General features: G+C 40.6%; 1 protein-coding gene across 1 annotated transcript; it reads right to left on the bottom strand.

Moving 5' to 3' along the window:
- Positions 1-201: 201 nt before the first annotated feature.
- Positions 202-8239, bottom strand: LOC145399583 (uncharacterized). The gene is made up of 4 exons (XM_080272157.1): positions 8015-8239; positions 4739-6395; positions 3881-4449; positions 202-312 (listed from the first exon to the last, which is right to left on the bottom strand). The coding sequence occupies exons 1-4, from the start codon at positions 8237-8239 to the stop codon at positions 202-204; spliced, it is 2562 nt and encodes an 853-aa protein (XP_080128283.1).
- Positions 8240-17684: the final 9445 nt, after the last annotated feature.

Here is a 17684-nt window from a genome sequence, read left to right as displayed (position 1 = left end):
CTAGGCTTGACCTAGTGTGACCTCCCTAAGACTGACATGCAATAGTATGGCCATTTTACCCATGGCCTTGCATTACCATCAGCCCTCCTCCCCCCCACATCCCAGCCCCACCTCGACCCACTCACACCACCATGAAATACCCAGGCGTGTAAGCGGCGGGATTAACGCGCCAATATTATCGAAAACCTGTAAATGCCTGGCCTAAATTGGAAGCTTTATGTCGAGGCAAATCCCTGGCTGGGCCCTGTCATACTGCCGCTCGCTGGAGGAGAGGCGCGAGTGGAAGATTATTTTGCGAGCGTGTGGGGCGAACTGGGGGATAACAGAAATACTGGATGATAATTACAGGGATATAAATGTATGGATGTGGATGGAGGACTGTGAGCTGCGATACACAAGAACAAAAAAGTGTGAATTGAGGAGGAATTTGAGTTGGGACGGCAATTTTTTTAATAGAACAGAGGAAGGAAAACAAATGAATAGAAATAATAATAATAATAATAATCCATACACCAGATTACAGGTGTCCTCCATTCACAAAAAATCTGTAGCAGTTGGACTTAAACTGCTGTAGGTTGAATGTGGACAGTAGAATAGTGAGAAGTAATCCAGAATGGAATGAATATTGTTAAGATGTGAGAGAGTTCTGAGATGTGCACATGAGTGAGGATGAAGAACACTCTGGATTCATCAGAGGTAGATTGATACGAAGTGAAGACCGGATGCAATCTATCTGCCTATTGCCAGAAGCCTCAATCCCGTAAAGGGTGGCCACAAACAAATCGCCTCCATGTCGCCCTGTCCAACGCCATTTCAATGCCTTCCTCCCAGTTCACACACCCCTTTCTCATATACCTCTCCACTCCATCCCTCCATTTCATCCTCACGAATGTTAAAAGTCACGAAAGAGTGGCATTATAATAAAACGAGCAGTTACATAGAAAGACTGACAGATGCCTTTTTTTTTTAGACATATAGATTTATTTGAGTAGATAAATATTTATATGTAGATAGAAAGATACGTAAGGAGTATCATTTACCTCGAAACTGCCAAATCTAGTGCTTGTCATACCTTTAGTCCTGAACTAGACAATAAAATGCAGGTCTAATTATAAATCTGTCTATCCTACTGTTTACCATTCTCTACAATGCTAATATATACGTCAGTAATTCTTAATTCATGAGAAGGTTCTCAATGCTTTTTGAATTGCAAGAAGCGCGCGCGCACACGCACACACACACACACACACACACACACACACACACACACACACACACACACACACACACACACACACTCACACTCTCTCACACTCACACTCTCTCACACTCACACTCTCTCACACTCACACTCTCTCACACTCACACTCTCTCACACTCACACTCTCTCACACTCACACTCTCTCACACTCACACTCTCTCACACTCACACTCTCTCACACTCACACTCTCTCACACTCACACTCTCTCACACTCACACTCTCTCACACTCACACTCTCTCACACTCACACTCTCTCACACTCACACTCACTCACACTCACACTCACTCACACTCACACTCACTCTCACTCTCACTCTCTCTCTCTCTCTCTCTCTCTCTCTCTCTCTCTCTCAGACCCTGGTAAAGCATGAAAAAGGAATATCTGCTCGAAACTGAAAATAAAAAATCGGAACCACGAACCGACCATTGCTAGGAGATCCGGAAAGGAATTTTCTGGCCAACGCTTGCCATAATCAGTGAAAAATTCGGCCAAGAAAAATGGCAGTCTGATGAAGGGAGGCGAGAACGGCGTGCAAGAATATTAGGACAGTAAAATTGTCTGTGTAATGCCCGTGTGTTGAGGAGATGGTACGTATGGAGGTTGGAGTGGGCTTGGTTGGTTGGTGGGAGTGTGGAGGTGTTTGCGGCACTTGCTGTGGTTGGCGTGGGTTTGGTAAGGTGTTCGGAGAGTAGGTGGGTGTAAATATTGTGGTAAATGAAGGTGTTTTGTTACGTGTGAGTTTTATAAGCATATGGTACCCACTAACATTTACTACTTGCCATCATACACTGGCACACTATACTGTGAAGTGAGCATACTGTCCTTTAATCCTAGAAAGACAGTGCAACATGAGATAATGACTATAAATTATCATCTTCCTATGCAGGTACCTAGCCTATACTGACTAATCAAGGAGTAGTCTGTAACCCTGCATTTGGAAGCAGTCTTAGCCTTATCATCAGTGTCGGGGCAGAGGGTAACAAACTTTCAACGATTCAGAGGTACGTGAACAAACGGCTGATGGAACTGCTGCATAATACTGGGTTTACAGGAGTTGTTGTCAAAGATTTGTTAAAGGTCATCGGATGGCAGGTGACAAAAAGAGGCTTGATTTAATGGATCACACTACAATAAGCTATTCCCCTGCCCATGTACAGGATAATCCACCTTACTTTCAAGGGTTGTGGAAGGTAAGTGCGCGAGAATGGAATTTAACACCTAATAATAAGGAACTTTATATCGGAAGAGGTTGGTGGTGAAGTAGATAGGGAAAAGATTAGTAATGGAGTCAGCAAATGTACGGTGTATTTTGTAACATACGAATATTCTGTACAGTAACGGAAACACATTCAGCCCTTTGAGTGTTTCTGCTTCGTTGTCATCCCAAAGGCAAATCCTTGGAGGCGAGGCTGTTTCAACAATATGCATGGAAAATTCAAGTACGTCTGCAAAGAAAAATGAATAGGCTGTGTTACGGACTAGGGTTCAAACCCGTAACATTACAGAATAATGAAAAACTCCCATCAAAAGGCAACAAAACTAGAATTACTACATTACCACAAGAATGGAAAGTTACCAAAAATAATATACTGGAGGGTTAATATTATCCTTCAGTGAAACCCTAAAACTATACAACAGCCAGGAAGATCATGACCGTTCGTCACGTCATTGGTTTAATTCAGTTTTCTTTTGGTACCAGCAGTCAAATTAATAGCTTAGGCTTTCATAAATTCAAAGAAAATATAAAATCAGATATTTACATATAAATTACACTTTATACATTTACACACTTACTCATACAAGATAACAGATTATTCTTATCAACAGAGAGAATTACACAAGGCACCACAATTACAAGGTAGGCAGACCAATGATGACAGGCAGGTCAGGTCAGAGCTCGGAGGTGAACTGAACTCAAAACTGTGTAACTTGCCGTCATCACCTTGGTCATTGAGCATATCATACAGTGTCAAATCTACAACTACTCAAGAATAACAAATACGTTAACAAAGAAATAGTTTACAGTACTTCATTATCATGTTTGCATGAAGACCAATAATAAGAAAATAATAATCCCAATATATCTGTTCCTACGTCTGACAGCACTACTGGATGAACAGGCATACGAGAGCACAGGAGGGGGGTGGGGGCGTGATTCGAAACTACTGGCGCCAAGACAGCCGGCTTTTACTGCCTGGAGAAAAGGTGTCTGGAATTCCACACTCCTGGGCAGAAACACTGTTCATCTAGTAGTTAATCAAAATAAATGTAATACATAACACCTCCCCCATCAAGAGATTTATAAGAAACGTTATAAATCAAGTCTTAAGTCCTAGATAACATGTCTGCAATTACATTGTTCTTCCCTTTGATATGAAAAATGTTCAGTTTATATGGTTGCCATGCCTGAGTCCATCTCATGAGACGTTGGTTAGAGTTTTTCCATTTTATGCAGAAATATAAGGGGGTTATGATCAGTGAACACATCAATAGGAAAAGTAGAACCATTCAAGTACACACTGAACCTTTCAATAGCAAACAACATGGCATAGCATTCTTTCTCTATCGTACTGTAATGTTTTTGGTATGGTCTGAATTTAGTGGATGCATAACAAACAGGATGTAGCACATTATCATCACTATACTGTAGTAACACTGCCCCTGCTCCCACATCACTAGCGTCTATTTGCATGATGAATGGCTTATTGAATTGCGGAGATCTCAATATGGGTGAGTTGGTGAGAAGAGCTTTGATTTTAACAAAAGAGTCTTGGCACTCCTGGGTCCACACAAATTTTTTCTTGGGACTGACAAGGTCGGTTAAAGGAGCCGAGAGATCAGCAAAATTGGGCACAAACCGCCTATAGTAACCAGACATGCCAAGGAAGCGCATCAATGCCTTTCGATCATGAGGCACAGACAGTGATGTAATGGCCTCCACTTTTGCGGTTACTGGGCTCACTTCACCTTGCCCGACAACATGACACAGGAATATCACCTTGGCGTGCCCGAACTCGCTCTTGGCTAAGTTTATTGTTAGCCGTGCGTCAGCCAAGTTGTAGAAAAGGGCGCGCAGTTGAAGACGATGATCATCCCAGGATTTGCTGTATACAATCAGATCGTCCAAGTAAGATTGCACTCCGACTAGTCCCTCGGTCACCCTATGAATCAGTCGTTGGAAGGTTGCTGGGGCGTTGATCATACCAAAGGGCACGACAGTGTATTGGTATAAACCGTCAGGGTGATAAATGCAGAGATCCGTTTGGCTCGCTCAGTTAGCCGCACCTGGTAGTAGCCACGCAATAAGTCAATCTTTGTGATGAATTTTGCTTCTCCCAGTTGGTCGATCAGGTCATCTATTCGAGGGAGAGGATAACAGTCCTGACAGGTCAGTTGGTTCACCTGGCGATAATCAGTACTCATGCGAAACGATCCATCCAGCTTGTCACCAACAGGCATGGCGAAGTCCACTCACTCTCACTCATCTCCACCAGGCGATGGTCCATCAAGAATTGTACCTCCTTCCTCAGGGCCTCCTGCTTCCATGGACTGGCACGGTAAGGATGCCGCTTTATTGGCCGAGCACCCTCGACCAACACTACGTCATGCTCAACCAGGGGGCACTGCTGAGGGACATCACCAAACAGCTGCGGAAACTCAGTTAACAGGCGTTCCAAGTCACCACTGTGATCAGGAGGCAAATGCTGGAATTTCAGATGAGGGTTAGCCAAGAAATCCGAGTTTTGTAATTCAGGGTCCGAAACCAACGAAATATCATCCTGTTCATCTGCATTAATAGTTTCTGCTACACCCAAGTTCAGGACAGGGGTCTCATTGTCAGGCCCTCTTATAAAGTATGGCTTGATCAGGTTCACATGTATCAGTCTCTCTGCCTTTCTTCTATCAGGAGTTTTAAGGACATAATTTACATAACCGATCTTCCGTTGAATCACATAAGGACCGTGAAACTTACTTTGTAAAGGTTTCTTAGGGATTGGCAGAAATGCTAACACAAGATCACCTGGCTTAAACTCTCTTACAACAGCTTTTTTATCAAAATTGTCTTTCATTTTTACTTGAGAATCTCTTAAGTTTTTCATAGCATGATCTACAGCAGATTTTAATCTCTGTTTAAATTGTTGTACATAGGTAAGGAGAGGTTTATTAGAGGGTTCATCTAACCAAGATTCCTTCAGGACTTTCAGAGGACCTCTAACCTCATGACCATACACTAACTCAAAAGGTGTAAAACCAAGGGAATCTTGTACACTGCTCCTTACAGCATACAACACGAAATGAATGCCTTCATCCCAGTCTGCATTATTCTCCTCACAATACTTAGTCAACATTGATTTCTGAGTTTGATGCAGTCTCTCTAATGCACCTTGGGACTCTGGTCTGCAGGCTGTGGAATGGTACTGGCGCACTCCCAACTCATCCATAGTTTGTTTGAAGAGATTAGAGGTGAAGTTACTATCCAAGTCAGATTGGACAACACGAGGAATTCCATACTGAGTAAAGAATTTACCAAGGGCTTTCACTAAGTTCTGAGAAGTTATTCTCTTCAGTGGAAAAACCTCTGGATATCTGGATGATGAACACATAACTGTTGGCAAGTACTCATTTCCACTGCGTTTTTTAGGCAAAGGACCAACACAATCAATCATCACTTTACTGAAAGGTTCCTCAGGCAATGGAATAGGATTTAATGGTGCAGGTTTTATTGGCTGATTTGGTTTTCCAGCCATTTTGCACTCATGGCATGTCTTACAGTTGTAGGCAACAGACTGCTTCATTTTAGGCCAGAAGAAGTCTTTGGAGATTTTACTGTAAGTTTTGTTAATGCCTAAGTGTCCACCACTGAGGTCATGAGCTACTGACATAAGAGATCTGAACTTTCTAGGTATCACCACCTGATGGCATTCTTGCCAGGTTTCATTTACACTGGGGGGTCTGTATTTTCTCATTAGGATACCGTTCTTCGTATAAAAGCAAATGGGAGAGTTCACTATCTCCGAATCCTCTACAGTCTTATCAAAGAACTGTGCTAACTCCGAGTCTTGTACCTGAGCGTCTTTAAGAGTGTTTGAATCAACTGGTACATTACTAACATGCTCTGGAGAAGTTAACACCTGAAAAGGGTCATTATCAGGAAATAGGTGGGAGAGGTCAACATCCACAGAATCAGTGCTATCTTGACTGTCACTCTGTTGAGCTGCCGTGTTCCTTGTCACTACACACGAAGGGAATAAGTGAGGATACTCTTTTTCCAGTTGCTCTGTGTTATTACATTGTGAGGGAGCCAAAGCTACAATGGAGTCAGGTACAACTTTTCCACCAGCAATATCATTCCTTAATAAAAAGTTCACTTCCTTTACAGGTAGAGACTCTAACTCCTACAGTGAAGTAACCACTAGCTAATTCAGTATTCAAATTAACCCTAGCCAGAGGAACAGCAATACACCCTCTAACTCCCTGAATCAGAACACTCTGGACCAAAGAACAGTCCTGCAAATCAGGCATCAGACCTTTTAACATGAGGCTATGAGAGGCTCCTGTGTCTCTAAGTACTTGAATGGGATATTTAGTGGAGGTGTCAGAAGAAGAAATTGTTCCTGTAAAACGAAAGGGTTGAAACTGATCAACAGAACATCTAGGAGGGTCATTACAAGCTAAAACACTGTCTCGAGTCTGTGTTGGGTTTTTAGGACAGTCACTCAGAACAGTCTGTTCAGAAGTTTGCTTAGGATTAGAATTAGATGGTTCACTAGTAGGCAAATGAAAGGAAATGCTAGAGCTAGCCAAAACTTGTTCAGAGAGTTTTTCTTTACCTTTAAGCTTAGGACAGTCCCTAATGTGATGACTGGGGTGTTTACAGTAAGCACAAATCAAACTGGATGTGGATGAGTTTGGGATTTTACCTGGTTCAGTCTTTCTAGTTACAGTATTCCCATAAGTTAACCTAATAGATGGCTGGAAGCCACCAGAACCATTCCCACCACTTGTTATGCAAGTCCCACCACCGCCTCGGGAACTGCCTGCATGGTCTGTCCCCTTCTGTTTCTGCCCGACGTACGAGTCACCATGAGTCAACCTGTAATTTTCAGCTAAGGTGGCTGCCTTGTTTACAGTAGTAACTTCTCTCTCCTGTAGGTATAATTTCAAGGACCATGGAACTTTGCGGAGAATCTCTTCAAGCAAAATCAGCTGACAGAGTTGCTCAAAAGTTGTTACTTTACTAGCCCTCAACCAAGCACTGAAAAGCCTTTCTTTTTCTTTGATAAATTCTAGATATGTTTGTTTCTCTCCCTTCTTCAGATTACGGAAATTCTGTCTATGGATCTCAGGAACTTGATCATATGCTTCCAAGATGGTCTTTTTTAGATGATCATAAGTCAACTCATCATTAGGCAGATTAGAGTAAATCATCTTAGCTTTACCTACAAAAGCTGTTTGGGCAAAGAAACTTCATTGGTCTTTTGGCCATTTAAGCTGGTTTGCCACACGCTCAGAGAGACTGAAGAAACTCTTCACATCAGTCTCATCAAATTTGGGCACAAATTTTAAAGCGTTTCCAAGATCAGAGATAGATTTATTTGCATTAGCTTCTCAGTCTTTCATACCTTCTTCATTCTTTAGTTTCAACATGTTCATGTAAACGCTCTTGAGCTTTCATTTCCTTTTTATGCTCTCTTTGTTTCTCTCTATCCTCAAGTTCCAACTTTTTAAATCATAAGTAAAAATGCACTACCTCCGTCACCAGAACACAGACTACAGTATATGCTTCAAGAGGTAGCAACTCATCTTTTACCATTCTATCGATCACACTCTTCTTTATCTCAGCTTTAGTCATGCTGGATTTATGAGGAACTTCATATTTGGCTGCTAACGCCATCCAGTCAGTTTTCTTAATATGAGAAACAGCCAGAGTGCTTAAACACGGTTTCTCAACAAATTCATCAATGTTAAGTTCCATATTGAACTTAATTCAGGTCTAAAGGTATTAGCAAAAGAGGGAAGGTTAGAGAGAGCACAGAAAAAATCAGAAATATCACGCCACGCAAATACCAATGTCCCGATTTCCCACGATTACGTTCGCACAATTATCGACCAATGACGTCAGTACTTAGCTGCCGTATAAAGGCAATGCATCCCGAACAGGCCCCCATATGTCAATATATATACATATATATATTTTGCCTTAATGACCAGGGGCTCCGGCCCCAATGGTCGATTTTAAAAAAAAAAAAAAAAAAAAAAAAAAAAAGGCCCCCACTTAATATTACGGACTAGGGTTCAAACCCGTAACATTACAGAATAATGAACAACTCCCATCAAGAGGCAACAAAACTAGAATTACTACATTACCACAAGAATGGAAAGTTACCAAAAATAATATACTGGAGGGTTAATATTATCCTTCAGTGAAACCCTAAAACTATACAACAGCCAGGAAGATCATGACCATTCATCACGTCATTGGTTTAATTCAGTTTTCTTTTGGTACCAGCAGTCAAATTAATAGCTTAGGCTTTCATAAATTCAAAGAAAATATAAAATCAGATATTTACATATAAATTACACTTTATACATTTACACACTTACTCATACAAGATAACAGATTATTCTTATCAACAGAGAGAATTACACAAGGCACCACAAATACAAGGTAGGCAGACCAATGATGACAGGCAGGTCAGGTCGGTCAGAGCTCGGAGGTGAACTGAACTCAAAAGTGTATAACTTGCCGTCATCACCTTGGTCATTGAGCATATCATACAGTGTCAAATCTACAACTACTCAAGAATAACAAATAAGTTAACAAAGAAATAGTTTACAGTACTTCATTATCATGTTTGCATGAAGACCAACAATAAGAAAATAATAATCCCAATATATCTGTTCCTACGTCTGACAGCACTACTGGATGAAGAGGCATACTAGAGCACAGGAGGGGGGTGGGGGCGTGATTCGAAACTACTGGCGCCAAGACAGCCGGCTTTTACTGCCTGGAGAAAAGGTGTCTGGAATTCCACACTCTTGGGCAGAAACACTGTTCATCTAGTAGTTAATCAAAATAAATGTAATACATAACAGCTGTAATTATAATCACAGTGCCGTATGACGTCGTTCTTCATCCACACCACACGTCAGGAGGGATTAACTGCCTGTCAAGGAAATACATGAATGCGAAGTCCAACATCCAGACACTCTTACTGGTGCAGTTCAGACCAGAGTGTGCAGATTCAAACAGTAAGAAGTTTAAGCCAGTACGTGTTAATAGCATGCGAGTAGATCTGACAGCTGAAAAAAGTTAGCAATTACTTGAGGAAAAAAAAAGAAAGACGAGGTTCTTCAGTGACGTATCAGATGCATCCCTAAAGAGAAAGGTAACAAAATACAGAGCATGTTTTCTTAGAGGGAAAGTTCAGAGGTACGAGAGTATGTGTTGCCATTTGCCCACTATTCTTTAATGGGAGGACACTAGAAAACACACACACACACACACACACACACACACACACACACGCACAGTACAGGATGCTAGGTTCATTTTGCTTGCTAGGAATGTCAAAGGATGTTAATCAGATGGTGTCTTAGTTTTGAACAGTGTCAAAATACAATACCAAACTTACTGTAAGAGTGACTAAGAGGCCCCTAGGTAAAGTGCCCGTAATGACAGTGCCATTTCTGAAAGCTGCAGTAAACTTCATTAGACCTATCAACACACTCTTCACAAAGCAACAGTTGAGGGCCATCACTGTACCATTACGTTATGAGGCGGCCAGTGGTCGCCGCACTGGTATGAACTGAATCAAAGCGATTTCCAGAGACCCTTTTAAATATACACTTGTTTGAGTTCGCTATTTCATGGGTCGTGAGCGAAATTGGTTTCCAGTTTACCTTTGAATTATGCCCGAAGTGTAAAGGACCATAAATGGAAAACAGTCTTTTACTACACCTCGCCACCTATTGGTAAATACATTATGTGAAAGCTTCAATAACACCTATGAATTATATTTAAAAAGACGTGTCAGGGTTGCGGGTCAGACTGGGGGATATATTAATCAGCTGTATTTTTCGCCATCAGAGAGATACTGCTGACGTTTACAGGTTTATCATCGTCTGAGTTGCACTATGACTGCTTAACTAAGGATTCACTACGTCTGCTGAGAGATGTTTGGTCTGATGTTGACGAGGATGCCCGGTTAAACTACACTTAGCAGCATATAATGGAGCTGCAAAATAGCTGGATGGTACGTGCAGCCTCACTACGACGAAGAACCATTAGGATATAAATAGTGGCATCATACTGAGAAGAACAGGGAAGGTTTAGGAAGGAAAGAGGATGTGTATATCAGATATTCATTCTTAGGTCTTAACTGGAAAAGTTACTGGAGAAGGGAAAGAAGTTGTATACGGCCTTCATGAATTTGGAGAAAGCATGTGACAGAGTGGATAGACGAGGAATGCGGAAATCGTTAAGAATATGTGGAGTAAATGGAAACTTGCTCAATGCCGTGAAGAGCACAGTATGTATGAGGGTGCTAAGGCTGCAGTGTGTGTGGATAGGGAACTAGGTGATTGTTTTTTTATCTGAATGTTGCATTGAAACAAGAATGTGTCACGCTTCCATGGTTGTTCAGTCTGGATATGGATGGAGTTAAAAAAGAGATACAAGGTAGGCCAGTGGATGTTGGAGTGGCCCTAATGAGAGAGGGCAGGGTTTGGAAAATTCTCGTATTGTTGTTTGCAGATGATACTGTATTTTTAAATAAATACGAAGGGGAACTGCAAGGCTTAGTAATTGAGTTTGAGAGAGTGTGTAAGATGCGGAATCTAGAGTTGAATGTAGGGAAGAGTAAAGTTATGGTCTTCAAGAGAAATGAAGTCACTGAATGTACAGTGAGGTTGGATGATGAGGAAATGGAAAATGTGAGTGCATTAAAGTATCGGGTAGCGTGATGAATAAGGATGGAAGTTTGGAGGATGAAGTGCTTGAAAGGGTACAACAAAAAAGAAAGGTTGCTGGTTCTTTTAAATCAGTGATAAGAAACAGGGAAATGAGTAAGGAAGTGAAAAAGTCGCTGCATGACAGCATTGTGATACCAGCTCGAACGTATGGAAGTGAAGCTTCGACCTTGTTGGAAGGACACAAGTCAAGAGTGAGAGCAGTGGAAATGTGTTCTTTGAGAGGAGCATGTGCAATTACATGGAGAGACAGACGGACAAGCAAGGAAGTGAAGGGGTGTTGTGGTGTGGATGTGGATGTGATAGAAAACATTAGAAATAAACTGAGGTGGTTTGGCCATGTGGAAAGGATGGAGAGCGAGAGACTAACGAGGAGAGTGTATGTGAGTGTCGTGGAGGGGGGAGGGGAAAGGGGAGGCCGAGAATGAGGTGGAGGGATGGAGTGGGGAGGTATATGAAAGAGGGAAATGTGGGCTGGGGAGAGGGCAGTGAAATGGCGGGGGGCAGGGCAACATGGAGGAGATGTATTTGTGGCCACCCTTACGAGATTATGGCGCCTTGCAATAAATAGATAGATGTTGAGATGAAATCAAGGAACTTTATTTAAGGCGAGAGGTGATGTGTTAAATGCATTGCCAATCAGTGCCAAGAAGTTATTTGTGAGTTTAAAAGTTCCGTAGAAGATAATGAAGATTTTGTGATGTTTCTATCTATACCATTAAGATCCGATTTCTGTATCTTTGTTTGTTACTGTAACAGAAAAAAACGGGGCAAAGTAGGGCAATTTTTGTTAGAGCAAGGTACCTTTAAAATGCTCTAACTTGAAGAATAAAACTATTTCCAGTTCAGTCGGGCCACCAGTTCCCAAGTTACGATTTATTTCTGGCCTTTTGACATCTAGCGGAGACCGCCGAAAGAGGCCTTTCAGCGAGTTACATGAAAAAAGTTGATAAAAAAAATAAAGTCAATCTGCACATGACTCCGTTGCCATTGACATTTGGAGAATGTCAGTAATTTATAGATTACTCACAGAAGAGGATGATCTGCATGAGGTACCGGAAGTAAGAGAGACATAAAGGGATGCTGGCTAACAAAGAAAAATTTTGTGCGAGTAAGCATGATTTGCCAAATGTGTCAGAATTTCTCAGATAAATTTACACACTAGAATGACTCTACAAGCATCGTAAACACAGCGTAGAACTACACGTAATTAAAAATTAACTACAGTATTTACCAGTTGATGCTTAGAAAGCAGTGAAAAAATAGCTAAATGATACTTAACCCGAGACGTCCCGTCGACGTGTGGGTACGTTGCAACATTTTGCATTTGCCAGTCCCATCGACGTACTGGTTCCTTTTTGCAATTGCAAGATCCCTAATTTGCACAATTTTCAATTTTCACGCGTCATTTTTCGTACATATACACGGGACACCTTCCTCTATTCCTCTACAAGATGCCAAGCAGGGACAATGCCTTACACCGCATAACCTCCCCCCCCCACCGCATGCCATTGTCTTGGCAATTCACCTGTTACCAGTGACCTGGCCAATAAAGACATTCAGGGCCACAGTGATTCCCCAATCGATGACAATGTGGAGGACAAAGTTTACATAGCATTATAGGAAGAAACAGTCAGAAATGATGATCAGGTAATGTGGCAAAAGAAGGTCAGGAATGGTGATGAGTTGGTGAGTGAAACAATGCTTATAATGCCTATATTACTGTTTGAAAACCAATATACTCTCATACTACATATAAATTCGTACCAAATAAATAAATAAATACCGTTTAGGAGTGGTTTGGAATAGTAATCCTCCCACAGAACTCGTTTTCTTTGCAGCCAGCCTGATAGAAAACCCTGTAAGGTAAGGAGGTACTCCTACCTGTATCGAGTATTTTAAACCTCAAGTGAGCGATTTCTCTATGAATTTTCGATGTTTCTCACCAAAAGCGGAGGATTTAGCTAATTTTTTTTTTTTTTCCAAAACTGGCGGGTGTCGGAGGTGCGAAAGTGGTCGGGACGTGACGGGTTAAAGTATGACTGACAGATTCAGTTTAGAGTATTGTGTTCCTGTTGCACTGGATGCCAAACTTGACAGTTCATACGTATTTTGTAACTTCTAAAAAATTACAAAATCTGAATAAGGATTCATGAATCGCACACAGGGCATCCTGGATAAAGTTTATGATTGAATCTATTGTTCTAGGACAGATGTGAGAGGAGGTTTCTGGCAGGTAGACACACAAGAACCTTTAAAGCCTTAGCAGATTGCATTTTGGACTAGCTAATTAAACTGCAACTTCAATAGTCTTATCTAGAGGTTTCTTAATAATGTAAAAGACGTCGAAAGTCAAATGGCTGACGTGCTATGTTACTCTATGATGGGGAATGGACAGATTGAGATGCTAGGGACGTTATTCTTACGTATTAGACAGATCGATCGGCAATAACACTTTCTGAGTGCTTGTTGGATTTCATATTATATATTTCCTAGCGCACATAGTCATGCATGTGCTACTACCCTACAGGAAATAATTAGGAATAAAACCCGGAATGCAAGACCACAGTAAAAAAAAAAAAATAGGATCATTTATGGGATTTGTTGCACTCAGTGAAGACTTCATGCTTGACATCTCAAAGGAAACTGCGAGCTGCTGAGGAAGGGTATTCGTAATAAAGTACACAGGGGGCCCTTACAAGTGGAGTTCTTCACCAAAAGCGTGAGATACAATGTCTGATCTCCAGTTCTTAGAACCCCTGACCTCAGTTCAGTCTTAAGGTCCCGATAGACGCCTCAGACACAGCCTTAAGCCTTGTCCACACAATATACTTCCTGGCACACTCGGGTGTTTTGCATCACTGTAACCTATACAGTAGGTCCCACTGGACGTGGGTGGCTGTGGGCGAGAGCTGTCAAACCAAATTTTCGTCCGCTACAGTAAGCATTTGGTGTGGACGTGACTTAGGCTCTCTCTTGTATTTTGTTTTTCTCTTGGAGGGAACTGTTATTGCGGGCTCATGGCCTTTGGTTCCTTCTTCCTCGCATAAAAAAAAAAAAAAAAGTAGTCTGATGATGATGTGCTCGCAGTTGCCTTTGTAAGCGGAAAACTTCAGCATCATGAGAGGAACTTCTCTGTAAGAGAGAACGTCTGGCAGTTATGTTTGCCATTAGGAAATTTGACAACTATTTATACAGAGAACAATTTGTCTTTTAGTGACCACTTAGCTCTATGTTACTTCCAGGAGATGCTAATAAATGTGAGATTTTTTATATGGAACTTTTTTTTTTTTTCAGAAGTTTCGTTTCACGATTAAAGTCATACCTGGTAAATGCAACGTGATTTCAGATTTCCTTACTGGCATGTGACTGAAAGCTCCGTGAATCTTAGGTGTGGGGGGCATTTCACAATGCAGCTTGAGGTTACGAATCGCTACAGTGGCTCTGTATAAATGGTTTGATAGAAGACTGAATTTCATGGTTGAGTTTTTGGAAGCAACTGCTGTACATGTATATCTATCTATGGCTATCTATATCCACGTCCATATCTATCTATCTATCTATCTACACGTCTGTCTGTCTGTCTGTTTATCTCTATGTCTAATTAATTTGATATGCTTTACAGTAATGAAATGTATGTCATGTGTATAAATAGATCAAGCTGTTAAGCGTTTATCAACATATTAATGGTTCATGTTAAAGGGAGTCATCACAAAATGGGGTTGACAGCCGAGCTTCTTTTGGCGGTGAGTCAGTGGGCTCCGGCTGCAGGAGAAGTAAAGAGCCAGCACTGGATCGATCGGGATGGTGCAGAGAAAGCCAGAAAAATTATACGTGGAGAAACAACAGGACCCATCGAGCGTTTGTGCAATTATGGAAGCCTTGTGTGCATTGTAAAAACTATCAGCATTATAAATTATCTTACGGAACGGCACTTTGGCTTCGATCACTCTACTTTTGTAGTGTATGTTCCTTGTCAATTTGTCGCCATCCAATTCAACCACATTATCATAAAAAATAATTTGCTCAACAAAATGGAATACTTTATAGATCACTATATTAAATTTGTTCTGTCCGCCTGAAGACATCACAGTGAATCCAACACACCACTTCCAAGAGCAAGAGAACAACACAAGGGAGACTCAGCTGCCAGTGAGAGGGGAAGGTCGGGGAGAGGTAATCAGCAGTGGACACAGTGGCGTAATCAGAAAAGAATAAAATCTAATCAGCCCAGTGTAGTGAGAGGGAGAGAACAGAATTAGGAACAAATTCTAAACCACAGAGATATCAGACTGGGAATCCATTTCAAGGGAACAACAAGCAGGCACTGAAAAACGACCCAAGATTATGGTTACAGAGAAGAATATTCAGTCTAAAAAATGAAACATTACCAGGAAGGCAAAATGAAACAAGATTTACAAAATACAATATTCAAGTCAGCCGGAAATAACAAAAGGAAAGTTCAATATAAGGAATATCAGAGAAAAAATCGAGAGGAAAGTACATGAATACTGATATCCACAACTACAACCGCACAGGAGTGTGGTGAGAAAGTCCCTTCCGCGAAGATTGTACCATATAAGTCATTCGTAATATTTAATATCAGAGAAAGATGGTCCAATTTCACTAAGGCACAGTCAAGCCATCCTCTTCTCTCCACCCACTCTCCACTTTTACCTTTTTCTGTGGGGTGGATTGAGTAAAGGGACGTTTTCAGAGTTTGTTACTGACGGTGGTAGGTGGGGACGCGCACCATCCACTCACTCGATGTTGTGCTGCTCTCGGGTGTCTGCCCTTTCTTCTCCTCCTTCCTTCTTTCCTTCCATCCTCTTGTATATTTCTTTCCTTCAGTCTTTCCTCGTCCTTCTGCCTACGGGTGACTTTACACTCCCTCTTCTGTCTTTCTTTCCTTCATTCTTTCCTCTTCCTTCTACCTGTGGGTGATTCAGCACTGAGTGACAAACCAAATGGTTTCCTGTACACCAGGAAACTATTTACTACGCTGGGTGGTAACCCTATAACCAAATTTTGATGTCTGGTGGTTTAGTGGGTAATTACTGCCCTCAAGTCGGATTGAGCCGGTGAAGGTTTATATCCAATGGGTGGTTTGGGTTTATTGCTCACGTAATGCTGTCAGGACTGCAATTATTACAATTATGTAACTACAAACGATATGTAACAATTATGTAACGACAAACGATTGCATTATGTTACACTTGCTACAATTATGTAACTACAAACAATATGTACCAATTATGTAACAGTTGCATTAACAAGATGTAACTTTTATGTAACTTTAACTACAATTATATAACTACAAAAAATATGTAACCATTATGTAACAGTTGCATTAACAAGATGCAACTTTTATGTAACTTTATCTACAATTATGTAACTACAAACAATGTGAAACAATTATGTAACAGTTGCATTAACCAGATGTAACTTTTATGTAACTTTAACTACAATTATGTAACTACAAACAATATGTAACAATTATGTAATAGTTGCATTAACAAGATTTAACTTTTATGTAACTTTAACTACAATTATGTAACTACAAACAATATGTAACAATGATGTAACAGTTGCATTAACAAGATGTAACTTTTATGTAACTTTAACTGCAGTTATAAGGCCAACACAGTTATGTAACAGTTGCATTAACAAAATGTAACTACAATTATAAGGCCAACACAATTATGCATTACCACAATATTATGTAACAATTCATAAAATGTTACAATTATGTATTACTACAATGTTACTACAATGTAACAATTACAATACAATTATGTAATAATTCCCAATGTTACAATTATGTATTACCACAATGTTACTGCAATATTATAAGTCATACAGTTATACCACAATTCTGTATTACCAGTATCATCATACAAGTTAGGTGAAAATAAATATTAGACATTACTAAAGGGATAACTCAATATGTAATGTATAACCTAGCAGTATTACCATTGCACAATTATATGCGTATGTCTGTTATACATACGCATCTTACAAAATGCCATACAACAACCATTGCATTTATTCAAATATGTACACAACTTGTTTAATATGTAATATTACTGAATCATTGCAATTTACTATGAGTATTATATGTATACAATATTATAATCAATATTATGTACTAATAGATTAGCATATGTCAATAATGATTGCTGTCGGAGGACCTTCAGCGGCGTGGCCGAGCATGTCAGGACTCCATATTATAATTACAAATCATAATAGATAAATATATAAATAGATAGATAGAGAGACAGATAGAAGCAGCAAGTCAGATGATGAGAAGGTAATGTGTCTGCAAGAATCGAGCAATGCTAAACATGCTTACACACTCTTAACTCAAGGAATGCTGTATAGGCACACGACAGCGCCTCGTGACCATACACACACATACACACATACTCACACACAGGCTTCTAGAACTT

The sequence above is a fragment of the Coenobita brevimanus genome, chromosome 6, assembly GCF_032717465.1.
Source record: "Coenobita brevimanus isolate Jiangsu-jjx chromosome 6, ASM3271746v2, whole genome shotgun sequence".
NCBI classification, from domain to species: domain Eukaryota; kingdom Metazoa; phylum Arthropoda; class Malacostraca; order Decapoda; family Coenobitidae; genus Coenobita; species Coenobita brevimanus.
This window is presented reverse-complemented; position numbering and strand designations above follow the sequence as displayed.

What these genes read in the sequence shown, in the direction of transcription:
- LOC145399583 (XM_080272157.1), bottom strand. Translation starts at nt 8,239, where the DNA reads ATGGAACTTAACATTGATGAATTTGTTGAGAAACCGTGTTTAAGCACT. An exon ending in TCTGTGTTCTGGTGACGGAG is followed by an intron (nt 6,396 to 8,014) that starts GTAGTGCATTTT and finishes GACCCTTTTCAG; the next exon opens with GTGTTAACTTCTCCAGAGCA. An exon ending in ATGATAATGTGCTACATCCT is followed by an intron (nt 313 to 3,880) that starts GTTTGTTATGCA and finishes GTTATCCCCCAG; the next exon opens with TTCGCCCCACACGCTCGCAA.